We start from the raw sequence: 19,171 nt of genomic DNA, 5'->3' as shown, positions 1-19,171 counted from the left end.
CAATGAGGTATATTTAGCCGACAGAGGAAAAGATGATTTCCAGAATATTCAATGCGGCCGTTTTTGTCTTTTTTCTCCGTCACAGAAGTTGATGCTTGAACATTAAACTTCAGGGATTTCCCAGGACTGATTATGTCCACAAAGTGCAGCTTTATGTGGAAGCTGAAGTCAAGAATAAGAATTTAAAAAAAATATTTGCATGACCCCATCAAGCCACCAGGCAGCAGTAAACTGAGTATCAGAGATGAGCGCATCAGCACCATGGACGGTTTCAGTGACCGTAACATGGACGCTTCCTCTGATCTCAAATGCACCATAAAGCCTCAACATGTTTGAGTCTACATAATACTTCCCTTTCTCTGTATTTCTATAGATAAAAGTATTAAAAGAACCTTTTTGATACCTGGAGATAAAATGTCTTTTACTCCTATGTAATGAAGTTGTTTCAATCTGACACATTATTATTATTATTATAAAAAAAAAAGTTTAGCATTGAATTACAGTTGATATTATTCTGAGGATTTAAAAAGGTGAATATGACAATTGAAAAATAAATAAAAATGGATGGGTGAAAAAAGAATGTCTGCGAGGACGAATAGTAAAATTGCCTTCGACAGTGGGAGCTAAAAATATAAATGTCGGCCATCTTGAATCTGGAGAATTAGTTTACAAGTGAAGAGAACGAGAGAAAAGCCCTGTTAAGAGTTTGTTGAGTCTTTATGTCGAACAGCTGAAGTGTCGAAGGCATCATTTTGCATCCATCACACTAGAGCCCAAGGAGTTCTTTCCACATCATCCCTTCACTCCATCGGCCTTTCACATGACGTCAGCCCGTTTGTCCCGGACTTTGTTCCTCTGTTTAGTCCTGGCCTTGAAGGCAGCAGAGTTAAAAAGATGCTGTCGAAGGAAAAGATTAGACAATGAGTGCCACAACGCTTTTCTTCTCAAACTGCTAACACACTGGATGCCTTTCTTAATTTGGCAGCACGTGCAGCTAAATAAGAATTGCAGAATAAATGCACTACTGAAGAATATGTTCCTATGTTCCAGTGAGCAGTTTGAGATCCAAGGGCAGAAGAGAGGCGATTACCTTCTCAAATCTAGAGATCTTGTTGCCTTTGGTTGTAGCATCCAGAATGAGGGGAGGGCCGAGGCCAAAGATGTCTCTCAGGAGTGAGTTGAACTGCACCAAAACAAAAACACTGAAATTACAGACATGGCTTTGGAGACAATAATGTCCGTAACGTGAAACTATTAATTTTGCTCATTTTGTGTTCATGTGATGGCGAGACCTTCAACAGTCAAAACAACTAAAAACACAATTGTTGGGAAAATAATTAGTGGATCAACTTGACAGCTTTGAAAATCAACTATGAATGTGTAAAAGTCATCTTGCCTACCGAGGACCTAAATTAGGATTTCCTTTCCAGAGTATTATGTACAATCATTACTCCTGTGAGAACACACCAAACTATTTATTTCGGAGTACACTGAAGCCCAGTGTTTCCCCTACCATTATAATAGGGGCGCCCCCCTCTATAGCGCCAGATCACAAAATGTCATTTACGGTTCTCTTTCCTATAGAACATATCTACACCTTGTTCTATTATTAAACAAACTAAACGGCCGTATTTTATCGATCGGATCTACACACAGCTTGTCATGTATGTTTCTACGTGGTTGCGCGAGTTCCACCCCCGTGCGCAGAGACACTTGCGCGCACACAGGTGAGCGCTGAGCACCCGCACAGCAGCGGACAGAGAGCGTCGAAAAATATGTCGCGTGAAAAGTAGACAACTAAGTTATATCTGCGTTTTAAACGCTCCCAGGTTGAAGATGGCATCAGTAGCTTTCCTGCAAAGAGCAGCGGAGCAGCTCTCTGAACTGAAAGTAAAACGAACCAAAGTGCTCGTGTCTTGTACCAAAGTACACGGACATAAAACTACACAGACATAAAAATAAGTCATTAATAAACACATGGAGAAATGCCTGTACTGTCGGGTAAATGTTTAGTTACGCTGTTAACAGGTTGAACTTGTGCATGAGCGACTCGCCAATTCTTGGTGTTTTGCCAAAAGTCAATCTCCAGAAGTCTCCGTCAGGTTTTTTTCTGCTGTTCCGTCTCTCGAAACAGAAAACAGATCTCAGATGAACATGGAGCATAAACTGAAAGCGGCCTTATCAAATCTACAACCCAGTTCATATTTGTTGAGGAAAGCTTTTGCTTTCCTCTACAAATACAGCTCACTGCAGCCACTAATACTGATGCAACCTGAGGCTCACATATCTTCACTCATTCTGTCAAAAAAGTATTAGCTTATTGTTTTCCACAATGAGCTATTTAGTAGTAACTAAATATTAGTTATTTTTTGAACGTTAGAACGTTCTCAGTGATTGCAATTTAAAAAGAAATTGGTCTGATGGAGCAACCTGGTTTACTTGAAAGTTATTGTAATTTCCTTTATTCTGTCACTATAAAAGCACAGAGGGAGTCACAAAATGATGTTATTTACAGAAAAAGTTTAAGAACCACTGCATTAAGGGTCTGTGTCGTCATCGCTCCCCCCACGAAGCTGTAAACCTAGAGGAAACATTGAAGCCGCAGTGTTTTCTAACCTGCAGATGGTGTCTGACTCCTGACTCCAGGATCTCTTTGAAGGCATCGTAGATTCTCCTCCTCATCCAGCTGTCGATGTAAACGCTCTCCATTCCAAACTGGATCTTCTCCTCGGTGAAGTCGTCGTTCTGCGGGAGAAAAAAAGAAAACATCCAGCGCCAAAGCGAGGGCGCGTGTGCTCGACGTGAAAATACATTTAAAAATAGATGCATGTTCAAGAACTAATTTATTGATACAGAAATAAAATCTTTTATTACAAATGTCATCGATGCAGCTGTGACACAAACCTCGATGTAATGAAGCACATCTCTGAAGACGGAGCGCTGCTTCCGCCGGTCGTTCTTGGCTCTATGCTTGTTGCCGTCTGTGGCTAAACTCTTCAGACATTCACACATACTTTCACTGTCGTCCACCGCAAATTCCTACACACAAGTGACATCCTTATAGTCAAACAAATATGATACTGTGATCAAATTTAAAAACAAAAACAGAAAAGGGTTTAATGGTAAAATAAAACAAAGGAACTCAATTCTGTGTGTGTGTCTGTGTTCACCTCATCTACATCTCGTCTGAGCTCCACCAACAGGGCGATGGTCTCTCCCACCGCTATCCTGTAGTCGACATCACTGCTCTCCAGACACGCCTGTAGTTTGGGGAGGTGACTGCGGGCAGGGCAAGAGAGGGAGAGAATCACTGCTGGATTCGTCAAAATGTCCTGCCCGTGAAACGTAACAGAACCAAAGTGAGGGATGACTTTACTCTTTAGTCCGTGTGGATGCATCCATTTGAATTTGTTCTACTCACAAGTCCAGCAGCACGGTCAGCCTCGACGCAGGACAGAGGGTGACCAGCAGCGACCAGGCCTGCAGGGCGGCGGTGTGCAGGGCGGGACTGCCGGGTTTGGGTGTTGGCAGCGTTCCCTCTCTGTTGGGGTAGGAAGACATGAACACGCTCTCCAGGAGGGCCAGCGACTTGATCATGTCCTGGAGAGGTTCAGAGGGAGGGGAGACAGAGAACATATGAGGGATGAGGAGACAAACTGTGGATGTATAGCAACACTATTTATAAATGTGGCAATTGTGCTATCCCAGATAATAAAGCTGTAGACACATAGATTTTGTCTGGGATTTTTCAGAAGGCTTTTGTTGTCTGATACGTTATAGTTTATACATAAAGTAGGCAACAACAGGTTAACAGAAACCCTGTGAACCACTAGCAGTCAAACTATCATCAATTATTCATGATGGATTCAGACTTCAGAGCAAGTTGTTCTCACCTCTCCCTCAGAGGTGGAGACGTAACAGCACATCCCCAAAGATCTGGCACACTGATGGAGAACGAATACAATTATAGTCAAATAACCAGACAAGTATTTAATCAAGGATAGAGAGTGTGAAGAGGGAAATCCCCTGATGCAAAGTTTGTGACATCAAAACACGTATGACCATTGCAATACAGTTACTACCACAATCCTAATGCAATTTGTTTCTTAAATGGCCAAGTCAACCCTAAATTTATTACGGTTTGTTGAAGTTGTCTGTTTAGGAAAAACTCCAAAGTGGTAAATCATCAAGCAAACGATACAAGAGTCTGAAGTCCAGAACCACGAGACTGATGAACAGTTTCTACCCACAGGCTATCAGGCTGGTGAACAGCTTCAGCTCACTCTCCCCCCAATGCTGTTAATGTCACAATGTGGGAGTGGTCCTCCCATAAACACCGTCTAGAACAGAGCAGTTGATAAGGGCGGTATCAACTGCCGTGTCGTGGACAGTCCACTTTACAACGGAATGTCTGAACTATGACTCGCTTGACTTTTGTACAACAATGGAAGTCAGCATGTGGTCAGCTGAGTGGAAGAAATGCATTTCAGAAGTTGCGCTAAATCAACCAGGAGCTCAACCAGATTTTTTTGATCTTCTTGTTGTCGTTATTGTCACACAATTCATTAAACTCATTTTTGATACACATAGCCTGTATATGTCCGAGCTGACGGAGCATTACATTTCCTTTTTTTGGGCTTCACCCTCTGTAAATAATGATAACCAAAGAAGGTTGATGTGATTACTCACACTCTGGCGGGCTACTATGCTGGCAGTGTTGTCAATTAGAATTGCGGTGAGGATGGGACAAAGCATCTTGAAGCCCTCCTCCGCCTCGTCTCCACCTCCCAGCTGGATGCAGAGCAGGGTGAAGACTGTGGCCGCGGCTGCCTGCTCCTCCGCGCTGCCTGGAGGGGAAAAGAAGGTTTTTTTATTTGTTTAACTGCAGTGGTTTTTGACGGCGTTTCTGTTACGTGGGAGACAAGAGGATGAAAGGATTTATGCACCAGCAGGTTATTCGGTCGTACCCTTTTTAAGGCTCCTTTCCAGGCAGTCGCTGATGGTGAGGCGTCTCTCTGTCAGGAAGTCGTATAGCACTCGGGAGGAGAAGGCCTGTCGCAACGACGCGAGACCTGCGAGACGCGTCTTGCTGCTGAGGGACACCGAGACACACAGTGGAGACCAGAGTTTGTGTTAATTTCTCTTACGGTCTGGTGTTGCACATGACCTTGCATGTCTTTCTGTTCATTCCTGAGTATTCCCATTTCATACTATTTATAATGGCTGGGGGAAAACAAAAGAAAACATGACCTCACCTCTTATCCATCAGGTTGTCTATACACTGCTTTAGTTTGTCTTCTGTTTCGTCCTGGGCCGTCTGCTCATCGACTGGCTCCCCTCCTGTGTTAGGAAAGACAACACACAGGAACTGTATTCAGCTTTAATGCATCGGTTTAGGGTCATGTGAGTTTTAGACAAAACAATGTTCTTTGGAGAATGTAATCGGTACCTTCGGCCATCATACAAAATAAATAAGCATATATTATCTGCATTTATGTACAAACCTAAGCCCTCTTCCAGCACAGAAGTGCACTCGCTGGCACTGCTACCGTGGCTGAGAATATCAGACGTCAGCTCCTCATCGCTAGCACCGGACTCTCCCTTCACCCCATTTCTAGTACCTAGGCACAGAAAAAAGACAGATGGGGAAATAGTGAGGCGAGAGACAATATGGGAGATGCGGATACTCAGAAGAGGACAAAATAGCAGAAACACCGAACACTAAAATGCCATCATTTAGGAGATAGTCTTCTTCTACAAAGCATGGAACCACCTACCGAGACACTAAAGTGTCGACACAAGACCGATTCTCACAACTTCAGAATCGACTACACCAACTTACTGCATATAAATACCAGCAATACTATATTTAAACTGTAATAGGACTTGTATCTTGGGAAGCGACAGCTCTGCAGTTTGCACGACAAGACAAAAAAAACACCCTGTTACACGAGAATGATTTAAGCATATTATATTTTATTCCTTGTGTCATTTTTATATCTGCTCTCCAAAATGCCTCGTCATGTTTTACTATCGATATAACAGGGGCTGATTATCTCAATGTTAAGGATCAGGGCACAATGACACAAGGCGGTAATTGGTGTTTTATTGTTCCCATACAGTTCCACCCTATGTGTAAGTAGAGCGAGTGTGTCAGTTCTTTACACAGAGTCCGAGCCAGGCAGGCTAAGCTAAGCTAACCCTGAGGTTCCTGCTGGCTCAGGATTTTCTACTGTGGGTGGGATTACTGGAGACCAGAGTGACCATTCACTTATTCATTCATTCATTCAGTGTGTACAATCCAGAATGGTCAGACTGCAACTGTGTGTTCATGTTCAGGTCAACCAGGACAGTCAAGGTCACCTTTACTGTTGCAGCAATGTGTTGCAGCAATGCCACATGGAAGTTGTCGTTACTTTTTTGGTGAAAAACATAACCAGACTACTTACAATAGGAGCAGACTCCCAACTATAACATAAATACGACAACTAGCAACCTTTTGTTTGATTTTATTCAGCTCAATCTAGCTGTGCTCACTTATGCCCAGAGAAGCACTTAAAAGCAGCTAAATGAGTAACTGAAAGACAGACTATACTTGAGCTAAAAAAAAAAATGTGTCAACTAAGAAGACCAAATTGTAAAGCTGTTGTCCGACTTGCTATACTGGTTTTTGCCTAAGTGAAGCATCCATGGTGGAAGTTAATTTCAGCCACATGCCAAATGAATGTGTCACTAATCGACCACAATGTCAATCAAACACAATATAATATTTACATTATAATGTAAATGCTGGTCTTCAATGTCACAATGTGGGAGTGGTCCTCAAAAGTCTCATAAAGTCCTTGTGACAGGAGTAGTTCAATGAATTGAACAATGTAGCTTTAACCCCTTCACATCTTACTTGTTTGCGGCTGATTTTAAAATGTTTTACAAACGAGATCACCAGATAATAGCTGGGTAATTAAATCAATTCCAAACTGTACTGTAATGACAACCAGTGACGGTTGTGGTGTAATTAATAAGTACCTTGTCATTGACGTTAGTATATTACAGTGAGTTGTAAAACCAGGTGTGCAAGTTAGTGAGCTTACACTTCTGAACTGCCTGACCTTGTAAAAAATGCAGCTTTTCATTTTCTAAAAGATAAACCCTGAATGCAGCCCTGACCACCCTGCCTTACTTATGTAACATTAATTTTCCTGCAGCCTCTCTCTTTCACATAGCTACCGCTCACAGACGAGATAACACACCGTATCTGTGACTTATTTCCCAGTCATCTTATTTGACCCAACGACCACAGAGCAGGTTACTTTAAGCTGCACAAACACACAGCTCCACACCTTCCTACGCAAGCTTGCCCACACACAGCACGGCCATGAAAAGTGTGAGCTCCCTGCCACGACTCACATGTCGTCTCTGCTTTGCCATTTTCTGCTTTCATAGCAATCAGTCAAACAGCACCAGCTGTCAGTGCTCTAGCAAGAGAATCTGCTGACGGACAAATCAGAAGTCCAAGCCAAAGGGGTGCATTGGAGTTTGTTAGCGTCCTTTGAGTTCCTTGGCCATGGCCTTGTAGTACAAGCTGGAAGACTAAATTGACCCGTGAACTCTCCACAAGGTGTTGCCCAACTACAACTTTGCAAATGTAACGTCAGATTCTGTCCAATTTGCTATCTGTAGAGATTTGTGGAAATCGGAAAAAAAGATTTCAACCACAATGGTGTGATGCGTGCACACTGACTCGGGCAAAGTATACGGTGATGATGCAAGACCAGGTGATAGCAGCTAGTTATAAGTGAACCGCTTGATGAGAAGGTCCGATGTAGGTACATTTTCTTTACAACCGTGTGCCGTTTGTGTTTTAACCAGCCATCAAACACGTTATGGTGGGGTAGGGCGACAACTCACTGCGTTAAGGCACGACATGCATGATGACTGAAGAAACTCAAACAATGAAGTGACTTTGCCAATATGCTGCCGGCCAACCAGCCAATTAATACAGTAAGCAGCCTGGTCAGGTAATGTATTAGAGGGGAGTTGAAACTTTTCAGGTGCATCTGGATAAATAGCACAGTGGGTTTAGCGTGAGAGAGGCAGGTGAGTTTCACAGCATGCACTGTAGTGAGGGTCAAGAGCTTCGGGACAAGCCTTATGTCAGACACAAAGACGGGGTCAGGAGCTCGAGGAGTTACCTTTCAGTGAGGCTTTAGTCGACAGCTGCAGCTGAAGAACCTCTTGACGAAGAGAGCCTGGAGATGACGTATGGACGAAGGGATGAATGGGTAATGGGTGTACGGATTGGAGCAAGAACGAAAGACGGGTGCATGGATGAATGAATGGTTGAATGGGTGGATAGAGAGATAGGTGAAACGCATGAATGACCGTGAGGGAGTAGAACATCAGAAGTGAGCACTGCTCTCCTGGAACTTTGCATTACAAAATACTGTTGCATAACAAACAATACTGCAAGCTCAGAAGCCTTGAATAGAAAATCATAAAAATTGAAATAGGTGTGAAAATACTGCGTATCTCAGTCAGTGCCTCTATTTTTAATTTGGACTGTCATTAGACGAAATCTATATCTCTCAAACCCCTGTATGTGCAGTGTGCGTTTATTTCGAGGCTGGCACGTGTGCGCCTCACGGATGACGTCGCTCCATACAACGTGAGGGGGCTGCAACCGTTCGCCTTATACATCCATAGCTGTAACGCCATTACAGACACATGCATGTGTCCGCACCACGACTGTACAACGCATGAAAAACGTGCAACTGGGATGACCGAGCTGCACGTAAACGCACCCGAATCGTGTTTAAATAAAAGCACCGAAAGGCCCTTGTTAGTTGTTGTTGCACATGTTGCTCTTCTCCAACACAAGTTTCTCCAAAGTTACATTACCTCTTCCAAAGTGGCACATGGTTGCTAAAAATAAACGTGTGGTTAACCATAACCCTGCGAGTGTGGCTTTAGCCAATCAGGGCCCCGGTCGCGAGCAGAAATCACCAGTTACGCGTAAACGAAACACCTTTCTTTTCCATTCTTCTGCACCTAAGATAGATGAGGTTATGTAAACTCAAAGTGAGTGGCCACAAACACGGACAGATCACAGCGCTTTAGCAGCATCATTGTTAACCGCATGGTTGTTTTTTTTTTAATGGCATTCTGGAAAACCGTGTAAATCAACCAGCTGAAGTTAAGAGGAGCCACGCGCTGGGTCCGTATCGCGGTTTTAATCCCGCCACGTGGGAAGGACAAGAAATCCCAAACTACTAATATACCGCCAACATTAACAGCGTACATTCACCAACTGCCACATTCAGCCGTTAGGTTACATAGGTGCTGGTGTATAGCCACAGACCGGCACGGATGTTACTGGTGCTCTTACCCGACTTGCTGGAGCCACGCTTCCCTTTTTTCTTCCGTGGCATGTTGATTCACAGTTCACAACAAGGCTAGCCGACGGTTAGCTCGAGAAAGTTAGCTCGCTTCCAGTCAAACTGTGGCGGCGGCGCGGTGGTCCGGGGCTGCTCTCCGTGGTTCGTCTGGCCAGCCGCGTTAAAGCTCACCAAGTCTCCCTCTCTCCCGCACGTTGTGTTGATACTTCGGCCAACGTCCTTCACGAGCGCCAAACACCGAGCACGTTTGGCAACTCCCCGTTTTTCTTCAGTCCCGGATAAGGGAGTTTTTGGCGGAAAAAAGTAAAGTCTCTTCAACGGTTTGCCCGCTGTATTACCTGTGATTGTCCCCCGGTAGTCTATATCTAATACCCGGCTGCGAGAGTGAGTAATTTCCAAAGTGTTTGGAACGGGGTTTCGAGCGTGTTGCTGTCATCAAGCCCACCATCTTCCTCTCGGTAACTACTAAGCCAACCAGCAGCCCGGGTTGCCAGTTTGGGTTTGCTAGCATCCCCCGTTTCCGTTGTCGAAACCAGTCCATAGATGTGATGCACGAAGCTCTGGTTTCTGTTCCGTGATTAATTAAATTTGAGTGAATTATGGGTAAATAGTAAATATAGGGAAGAAATCAGACGTCAATTTTGAAATGTTAGAGAAAAATAACGTTGAATTCACTGAAATAAAACAACACTTTGAGATAGATTTTTTAAATTATATTAACTTTTGTGTAAAGCAATGTGACTTCATACAAAAAAAACAAAGCTTAAAGTGCTCTTAATGAAATGGAGATAGACGTAGAATAAATACAAACAAAAAAGTTAATAAATACTGTGGAGGTAATTTGAGATATATTGAACCTAAACTTTACAATTTGGTACCAAGACTTCTGAGGCCAGAAGCAAACACTGACCTACCCAATGTCCCACTGCACATACATTCACAACAGGTCTCAATTACACTAAAGTAAGCAGATTTATTTTTTTGCCATCTCTGAACATCTTCTCTCGGGTGTAGCGTCACTGCAACGGCCCTGGAATAAACACACAGTGTGGCGCGGTGGGGGTCCTCAAAACACACTACCAAATCCACCCCCCATTGACAACACTACAAAATAAGATTAAAAATATGTATAAATCAGAACACTGCCATTAAGTCTGAAATCAGAGTGTTTTGGGGCGTTCATTGCTCTACCCAAACCCATATACGCCACAATTTGAAAAATGTTGAGACACTCGGGACCCACATGCATATATATCCCTGGGCCATTGTTTTGCCAGGCTGACTGGCCACAGTAATGTGAAGAAGTTTCTTATTCTCAAATGAGTCCAAATTCCGTATAAAATCACAATAAATTGTAAATTAAAGTGTCTTTAATAAACAGAAGACATTTTCAATTCAAATAAACGTGTTATGCAAAGCTTTTACATGAAAATTAAATTAAATATGAAAATCAACATTGACGCAAAAAGTGCGCCTTAAAGACAGAGATGACAAAAACAAATGTATAAATCAGTAGTATTATTGTTATATTAAGTTTGTTATTATTTTGAACAAAGTAAAGCATTCATTGCTCCACATAAGATAATGAAAATAAATTTCAATAAGTGCCTGACAGAACACACATAATCATAATTCACATTATTTTCAAGTTAAGATAGCCACATGTAGCGTAAACTTCTAATTTAGGTTCAGCACTGATATAAAGGTTCATGACCAAATCCACTGACAGATTGGGACATTTCAGATATGAGTTTTGTGTTGGAAGGTTTTTAAGCTGACCCCGTTTGACCTCCCGCTGATCGAACTGTTTACGACTAAACAACAACATGAATAGAAAGTTGGCTCTGGGATTTGAAGGCCTTGGCAAAATGCAGACATGCAGTGATTTGACATCAAAAGAACCATTTGGAATCTCTTAGTTTTGGTCCAGCGGTAGGAAAGTAAACAATGTCATGTTTCATTAGCAAAACCTATTTACTTCAACAGAATCCACGCAGCCTATTTCTGTTCTATAAATCATTAAAAAAAAATTTAAAAAATGAAATTGGTCTACAAATTGTGTTAACAGAGCATCAAAGCCCATAACATCATACATACATTCTCAGACTCGACAATACTGCATGTAATTAATTTCATGCGCATGCATCCCTATGTGAAACCACACATGGAGCATACTAGCTGTTCGTAGAGCGTCCCCCTGCTGTTTGAAATGTCCTGCAGTCTTTTTTATTACATGGGAGGTATTGTTATTCAGTTTACCCTGTTGAACTGAACTTTACTGCCTAAAAGGCAAAACTACTTTGCATTTAATGTACCACACAATGAAGGTGTCGGATCACATCCGACCAGCACAAATACTGTAGCGTACAGTAGTTTAGCATTTTTGGATTATTTTCTCTCAGAGGACTAGTCAATGAAGACGTTCAGTCTTCATGCTGATGTTGCTGGAGGTAAACGAAAGGGGGCATCGTGGGTAAATTTGGGACAGAGATATGTACGTATGTAGTGAGTGTGAATGTGTGTGTGTGTGTGTGTGGCCCTCCTATCCAAAATAGTAGTTGGTGGGGACGAAGGGCATCTTGCTGACGGAGGCGGGCACTGCTTTTTTCCTGACCTCGACCATGATGGCTGTTCCGTTTTTAGCGAATGCCGCATCCACGTAACCCATGGCAACATTCTTTTTTAGGCAGGGAGACGGGCAGCCGCTGGTCACTTCACCTAAATAAAAACAGCAGAGAAAAGTTTATACATTTGGAAAGGTTCTGTCTGAATCCCTTTCTGGCCACATCCTCAGATACTATAAAAAAAACAGCGAAACGTTTGGTAGAAAGTTGGCCCTCCACACAGACTTGTTAATTCATTCAATATTTGTCTGCTTACATTACATTATTTCACTCATTCATTCACTTCACCACATTTTGTTTCCTTCTCAATATCAATATACATCACAATTTGTCTTATGCATGCTCATGTATGCAAAATAAAGCAAAACTCAGGCAGCTTCGTCGGGCTAAAGAGGAGAGGAAGCTAAAGAGGAGGCCTACAGAAGTGGGGAAAGGATGCTGTGCATCCAGGCCACAAACACACTGACGAGGGAGATCAAGGTAAATAAGAAGAGCTACACTGCAAAGCTGGGAAAAAAAGTTTTCAGCCAACAACCTCTCGTCAGTTTGGAGAGGCCTGGAAGTACTCACCAACTACAGCAGACCACCAACCACTACTGAGGACAATCACCGACAGGTTTGCAGGTTTGAAAAGCCCACTTCCACCCCGCCCAAGTGCCCCATCAAACAACCACCTCCACTCTCTGCCTCCTTCTCACCTCTCCCCACCGGCCCACTCTGGGGATCTGCGAAGAGGATGTAAATTGGCTCTTTCACAGATAGAAGATCAGGCACGGGTGTTCCCTCCTGCCTGTTGACCCATCTGAAGGACCTCACAGGGCCCCTGCTGGACCCCCTGCAGTTTGCCTACCGTGCAAACAGGTCGGTGGATGATGCAATCAATATGGGACCATATGCTGCAACACCTCGACTTCCCAGGGACATATGCAAGGGTCCCGTTTGTGAACTTCAGCTCGGATTTCAACACGATCATCTCGGAGGTACTTCAATCCAAACTCTCTCCGCTCACCGTGCCAGCCCCCACCTGTCAGTGGATCACAAACTTCCTGACAGACAGGAAGCAGCAGGTGAGGCTGTGAAAGAAATCACATCCAGCACCCGGACCATAAGCCTTGGCGCTCCCCAGGGATGTGGGCTCTCCCCACTGCTCTTCTCCCTCTACACCAACGACTGCACCTCAGGAGACCTGACTGTTAAACTCCTAAAGTTCGCAGATGACACAACGGTCATCAGTCTCATAAGGAACAGTGATGAGTCTGCGTACAGACGCGAGGTTGAACAGCTGATCCTCTGGAGCTGAACAAGCTCAAAACTGTAGAGATGACAGTGGACTTCAGGAGGAGCCCCCCAACACTGTATCGCCGACCTCGTTCTTTTGGTCACGACACAGAGTTCGTGACCAACCAGTAAATGGAGATCTTCGCCTTCTGGCTCAGGTCCTTGTTCACCAAGACGAACCGGATACAAGCGGTCTTTAATGTCTTTTTTGTATTTAACTTGTTTATAGTATATAATATGTATATATGTATAATGAGAGCTACGTAAAACCGGAGTCAAATTCCATGTATGTGACTGTAGACACACATGGCCATGAAGCTGATTGAGAAAAAAAGTGAAAAACATGTTATGTTTGTTTTGTATGATGTCAAACTAAAGTGAATTTTCCAATTCAATTTGAAATATTAAAGCGACTGTGTGGAGTGTGAACATGTGGAGTTTGAAATTGCGACCCCCAGTGGCAGGACCATAAAACAAACAACAATGCATGTAAAAATTTGACAAAATGTGGCTGATATTGACTGTTTTTTTGTGTCAGTGATGGTGCGGTGTGTTATTTTAAAACAAGTCTTAACTTAAGGTTTTAACAAAACTCTGTTCATTTTATTTCATGTGTGCTACTAGCAGTGACTTTAATCCACCGGTGTTGCGCCACTCTTTAAATAAGGTTGCTCATGTAAACCACTTCCCCTGTGTTTGCGTTCTGACCTATGACTTTTCCATCAGGGCTGAGTATGGGTGTGTGTTGCCTGACGGGGGGGCCGGTAGACACCAGGCCGACTCTCCTCCGGGCCGTCTTGGCTTTGATCTGAGGTACAATGACATCAGCGCCGGGGAAATCCTTCATCTGACGCCGACGCTTACCTGCGCGTAAGCAGACAACAGAGTGAGTACACAAAGGAGACATCTCATCCACCCGTCTGCTTAACATAAGAGTCCAGATAAAGCTGCAAAGAGTGACGTGTTTTAAAACAGCCTTCTGAAAGAAAAACAATTGCAATATACACAGAAGCCTTACCTATGGTCCAGACGAGGGAGCCCTCCACAGGCGTGGTGGTCTCATCAATGTCATTTCCATAGAGACAAAGCCCCGCCTCCAGCCGTAGACTGTCCCTGGCGCCCAAACCAGCTAGCTTCACCTCCCCGTTAGTCAGCAGCTTCTCCGTCAGCTCCACCACTCTGGACTGAGGGACGGAGATCTGGAACACAGAGACACAGACAGATTAGAGAGACGGGTCTCCATCTATGGAGTTTGAACTGGAAACTGCATTTTAACGCATCAATATTTTGTCCACTGTTGGGGCGGTGAGGGCCTTTTTTCATGAACTATATATTTATATTAAACAGATGATAAGTACAAGTAATGACATAGTGTATGTCATGGACTAAAAACACAGAGTGAGTCTCAACACTGAAGGAAAGAGGAGTTATGTGAAAAATGAGACAAAGAGAAGCAAACTCCCACATTCCCTGTTAGACATGGAGTGACCCACCCACATCATCCTGATATCTTCAGGCCCTGCAGAGTGGGCCGACGGGGAGGGAGAACATAAAGATGAATCCATGAAGTAAACCATTAATCTGGAACCCGACTGCAGGTTCAAGGCTCTTCATTCCTCATTACCGGCCGTAAGTGATCAACAACTGCTTTAAGTTTCCTTTAGGGTTTAGGAATGAACCCTGTCCAGGTATACCTCCGGTTTGCATTTATTCAATCAAACATTGTCACTCAGTGGTCGTTTGCATAGACACAACCTGCAATCACTGAGTGGACGTTTTATAGCGATGGCCACTGTAAGACAAATATAGATTTTAGGAGTATAGAAAGGATGCAAAGAGAGAGTGGGAGATGCTGACCTCCACCCCGTCTTCTCCGGTATAGCCACAGCGAGTGACCCTGCAGCCAGGAATACCAAACACAGAGGCCAAGGTGGAGGTCATGAAGGTCAGCTTGGTGAGGTCCTCTTTTAGCCCCTCCTGGAGCACCTGAGCCATGGATGGACCTGACAACACACAACTGATAAGATATCTGCATATGCTATAGTATGGGGCAAGTCCTAAACAGACAATGTCAAATAGCCAGAAAAATTAAGTAGCAATTAATAAAAGAATCGGTCTGAGGCAAAGAAAGTAACTGAGATAATGAAACAAAACTGGAAAAGAGAGGAATTAAGGAGATAATAAAGAGAAATCAAGATAGAGGCAAAGAGATATCTTAAAGGCCATTGAGTCATCGTGACATCATCAAGTCCAGTTATAAAGGCCCAGACTTAATAATAAGCATGTCAACTTAGCATGTCAAATTAGCGCCACCTCCTGACAGTAATATGAAACGTCATTGAGAAAGTCAGCTCTTCTGAATATGATAAAATAACACTAACTGTTTGATGGCTGGTTAGTTATTCATAACAAAGATGTGGCCCTTCCTTCTTTGATTGGTCAGAGGAAAGGAATGAAGTAAGGAAGAATGTTTTACCTTGCAGAGCGATCAACGCCTCATCAAGGAACTCCAGATCCACATCCAAACCCGCAGCTTTGAACTCTGCTAGTCTGACCTGTAGGCACAACGAGCACACACGTTAAAGACACGTTCCATCAGTCTACCACAGCCCCGACCTGTCCGTCTGTCTACACACACACGCTCTGCTTTTACCTTCATGTGCGCCGAGTCCTTGTCGGCGCATCCAGCGTTAGAGACGACGTAGAGGTAGCCCTGGTCCGTCTTTGTCACAATGAGGTCATCAATAATTCCTCCTTTCTCTGTGGTGAAGAGGGACAGCGTACCCTGGTAGGTGGGAGGGATGACTGGGTGAATGTGTTAGCGATGCAAGCAACACCCACTGTACAGTGTCAGGGAGTCGGAAACCACTGCTAATGTATCCGTATATACGGTCACCGACATACCAACGGAAAAGGTTGTGTCTGTATAAGTGGACAAAACATATCTGTTATTGTCGGTTGAACATGAAACAATCATTCATCTCACTTGGTTGTCCTTGAGTTCTGCGATATCTGCGACTACGAGAGACTCCATGAACTTCACCCTGTCTTTGCCGTGGACTTTGATCTAACAGAAGAAAAGAAAAAAAAAAGAAAAAGGATACATTTAAAACACAGCAATGGGATCTTTTCTTTTTCTGGTGTGTTGCTTCGTGGATCAAAAACAAATCTAATAGACAAAGTGTTGTATTCTACCACAACGATAATGTATAATGGCTTGTTTATATGTGTATGCATGTATATATATATATATATATATATCCGTTATCCATAGGTTCAGTGCTGGTACTTTATGCATTTGTTGCTGATCTCACCTGCAGCATGTGACTGACGTCAAAGATGGAGCAGTGCTCTCTGGTGTGCATGTGCGAGGCGATGTGACTGTCTTTGTACTGGACTGGCATGCTCCAGCCCGCAAAGTCCACCATCTTCCCCCCCTGGTCCCTGTGGAAGTCAAACAGCGGAGTCTTCTTCGGGACGGCCTGGGGGAAATGCGACGCTATTACGGAGTGAACCGGAAGAATAGAAGCGTGTGGAATGCAGTGTGTACATGATGTATTACGAATAATACTAAATGGAAGAAATAAATCAGTTACATAGTATTTAGTTGGCTGCGTGTTTTTTTTAGTAGCTAATAACAATCCAACCACTGGAACAAATTGCATCCCATTCCAAAGAGGGAGCATATCATCGTCAAACGGCAGCATGACAGGTCAGTTGTTGCTACGCCTCGTGCTCTGTGCTTTCTGCCCTGACTTCTGACCTATGAACCCGCCAGTGGGGTGGGGGGCTTATCAGTGCAGCAGCAGAAGTGCATTATGGGGAAGAGTGTGTCAATTGATATTTGACTCAACTGTTCAGGTCCAAAGTCAGCTGTTAATTTGAATGAACAAAGGGGAGGTGGTTGTAATGCTCGCACCCACCCACATGCACGCACACACACACACACACACACACACCTACAATTAATGAACTGTAGATTACGGCTGGCCTCTTGGTTAAGAGTAGGACTTTAGTCTTTTCACCCCCTTTTGCTTTGTGCAATAACTCAAAAGATAAACCAATGCTGAATGAGGATTTATAAAAAGGATATACAATGAATAACCTCATCACTCAGTGCAGTCTGAAGGAAATTACTGAGCATTATTGAATGAATGGTTGTGGGTCAGGTCACACATTTAGGAAGCAGAGACAGCGCTCAGTCACTCGTGGTTTTAATAAAAGAAATGTTGTGCATCCCTGTGAAGTGGAGCAGACAGAGGCAGGGAGGCGGTCTGCTGGGACAGATGTACATTACATGCATGAAATAACTGCTGCTGTGACACACTGATGTCATGATAGTAATGCAGTAACACGAAAAAAGGGACGCTTTTCTAGAGTGACGTTCAAATCATGTGACGGCTTCATCGTCGACTCCACAAACCTTTTGATTTCACATCATATATATATATATATATATATATATATATATATATATATATATATATATATATATATATATATATATATATATATATATATATAAACTTTACTATTTCCCAACCTGTATACGGTCAGACGAGGCAGGCAGCAGTAGCACCTTCCACCACAGTGTCCAAAACGAGTCATATTTGATTTCATCTTCGTCCAGTCAGAACACATGCGCCTAAAGCTGCTTTGTCCAAAGAGATGCGCGAGCAACTTGTTCAGAAGTTAGGGCGCGTGTCGCCGTGCAGCGACCCGTCGCGGTGCACTTACGTCTCCGCTTGAAGCCTGCCTCCTCCCCGCACAACCAGCACCGGACACCCGCAGCAAACCGTCCCTGGAAGCCCGCAGCCCGAGCCCCGAGCCCCCGACGCCGAGCAGCAACCGAGCCCACATCGCGCCTCCCGAGTCCCGCTGAAGTCTCACAGTCTCTGACGGGTCGCACTTTGCGCTTGTTGCACGGAACTCTCCGGACTCCTGCTGCTCGTGTTCTGGCAAAAACACGCGAAGCGGAGGAAGGAGCAAAGCCTTGTGGGATGTGTAGTTGGTGGGTCTGACCTGCAGGAGGTCGAAGTTGCCTCATCGTATTAAACAACTAAGATAATACATAAGTAATGATATGGTTTTAGGCGTAATTCCCCTCATCAAAACATAATGCAGTTTGACCACGGATAACAGAAAAAGAGTTATTTACTAAATATGTGTAAATGAGTGTAAATTCTTATACGGAATTGTATATAATCTATATTAAATTAGACACTGATGGCATCTAACCACTGGTTGCTCCCTGGGCGCCTCACAGGGCAGCCCACTGCCTCTTACTCAGGGATTGGTTAAATGCAACAAAAAAAGATTTCCCCAAGGGGATTAATAAAGTACGGGTTTCTTTTTTCTTTCTTTTTTTTTTTAAAACAAAATTGCTAATTTACTCTATTAAAAAATGCACACATTTGTGCTGTACATTGAAAAGTGAGTTATAAACAGAAACAAGGTCCTCCCACATATGTTACTTTTTTACATATTTTTTTCTCTCTCCATGTTGTTCTGTACATACTTTACACCCTTTTATGTACGTCAACAGCATTCATGTTTAATATTAAAGCAGATTTATCAGATCATAAGTCTCCATTCTGCTTATTGTACATATTTCAATCGTTATTTTCTTATTTACATCCTACGGAAATTAAAATTGTATCTCATCGGTCAAGTTTTTCTTTTGGTCTGATGAAATTGCCCACATGTCCTACCTGTCGACCCAATGATATTTGTGTGTGTGCGTGTGCGCGCATGTATGTGTGTATTTATCTCTTTGTACCCCAGCATGCTCTCCATCCAGATGACTGAGTCATCCTTTGGCCGGAGAAACTAAAATTACCCCCATTCCTGCTGCTATTTTAGGCCTGGAGGCCC

General features: G+C 43.5%; 2 protein-coding genes across 3 annotated transcripts; both read right to left on the bottom strand.

The window, feature by feature from the left end:
- Positions 1–698: 698 nt before the first annotated feature.
- On the bottom strand, positions 699–9,871 carry ifrd2 (interferon-related developmental regulator 2). 2 transcript variants are annotated; one of them, XM_068598322.1, is made up of 12 exons: positions 9,386–9,871; positions 5,505–5,621; positions 5,256–5,340; positions 4,968–5,092; positions 4,690–4,847; positions 3,894–3,944; positions 3,422–3,600; positions 3,171–3,279; positions 2,905–3,039; positions 2,617–2,745; positions 1,091–1,183; positions 699–897 (listed from the first exon to the last, which is right to left on the bottom strand). In XM_068598322.1, the coding sequence occupies exons 1-12, from the start codon at positions 9,426–9,428 to the stop codon at positions 817–819; spliced, it is 1,305 nt and encodes a 434-aa protein (XP_068454423.1). In that variant the 5' UTR covers positions 9,429–9,871; the 3' UTR covers positions 699–816. The 2 variants fall into 2 exon arrangements, with proteins under 2 accessions (XP_068454423.1, XP_068454425.1); XM_068598324.1 differs by having other exon boundaries at positions 4,968–5,089.
- Positions 9,872–10,887: 1,016 nt separating this feature from the next.
- amt (aminomethyltransferase) lies at positions 10,888–18,235 on the bottom strand. Its single transcript, XM_068597878.1, has 9 exons — positions 18,035–18,235; positions 16,612–16,779; positions 16,284–16,364; positions 15,951–16,082; positions 15,774–15,852; positions 15,155–15,300; positions 14,316–14,496; positions 14,006–14,161; positions 10,888–12,113 (listed from the first exon to the last, which is right to left on the bottom strand). The coding sequence occupies exons 1-9, from the start codon at positions 18,155–18,157 to the stop codon at positions 11,938–11,940; spliced, it is 1,242 nt and encodes a 413-aa protein (XP_068453979.1). The 5' UTR covers positions 18,158–18,235; the 3' UTR covers positions 10,888–11,937.
- Positions 18,236–19,171: the final 936 nt, after the last annotated feature.

The sequence above is a fragment of the Clinocottus analis genome, unplaced genomic scaffold (genome assembly GCF_023055335.1).
Source record: "Clinocottus analis isolate CAN_PGR_092001 unplaced genomic scaffold, fCliAna1.0.p SCAF_4, whole genome shotgun sequence".
Lineage (NCBI taxonomy): Eukaryota > Metazoa > Chordata > Actinopteri > Perciformes > Cottidae > Clinocottus > Clinocottus analis.
Note: the sequence above shows the minus strand (reverse complement) of the source record. Positions and strands in the feature narration are given on the sequence as shown.

Coding starts and splice junctions, on each gene's coding strand:
- amt (XM_068597878.1), bottom strand. CDS start 18,157: ATGTGGGCTCGGTTGCTGCTCGGCGTCGGGGGCTCGGGGCTCGGGCTG. Junction 15,853..15,950: donor AGGACTCGGCGCACATGAAG/GTAAAAGCAGAG, acceptor TTGTGCCTACAG/GTCAGACTAGCAGAGTTCAA. Junction 14,497..15,154: donor CCGGAGAAGACGGGGTGGAG/GTCAGCATCTCC, acceptor TCTGTGTTCCAG/ATCTCCGTCCCTCAGTCCAG.
- ifrd2 (XM_068598322.1), bottom strand. CDS start 9,428: ATGCCACGGAAGAAAAAAGGGAAGCGTGGCTCCAGCAAGTCGG. Junction 5,622..9,385: donor GCGTGGCTCCAGCAAGTCGG/GTAAGAGCACCA, acceptor TTCTGTGCCTAG/GTACTAGAAATGGGGTGAAG. Junction 3,040..3,170: donor TCAGACGAGATGTAGATGAG/GTGAACACAGAC, acceptor ACTTGTGTGTAG/GAATTTGCGGTGGACGACAG.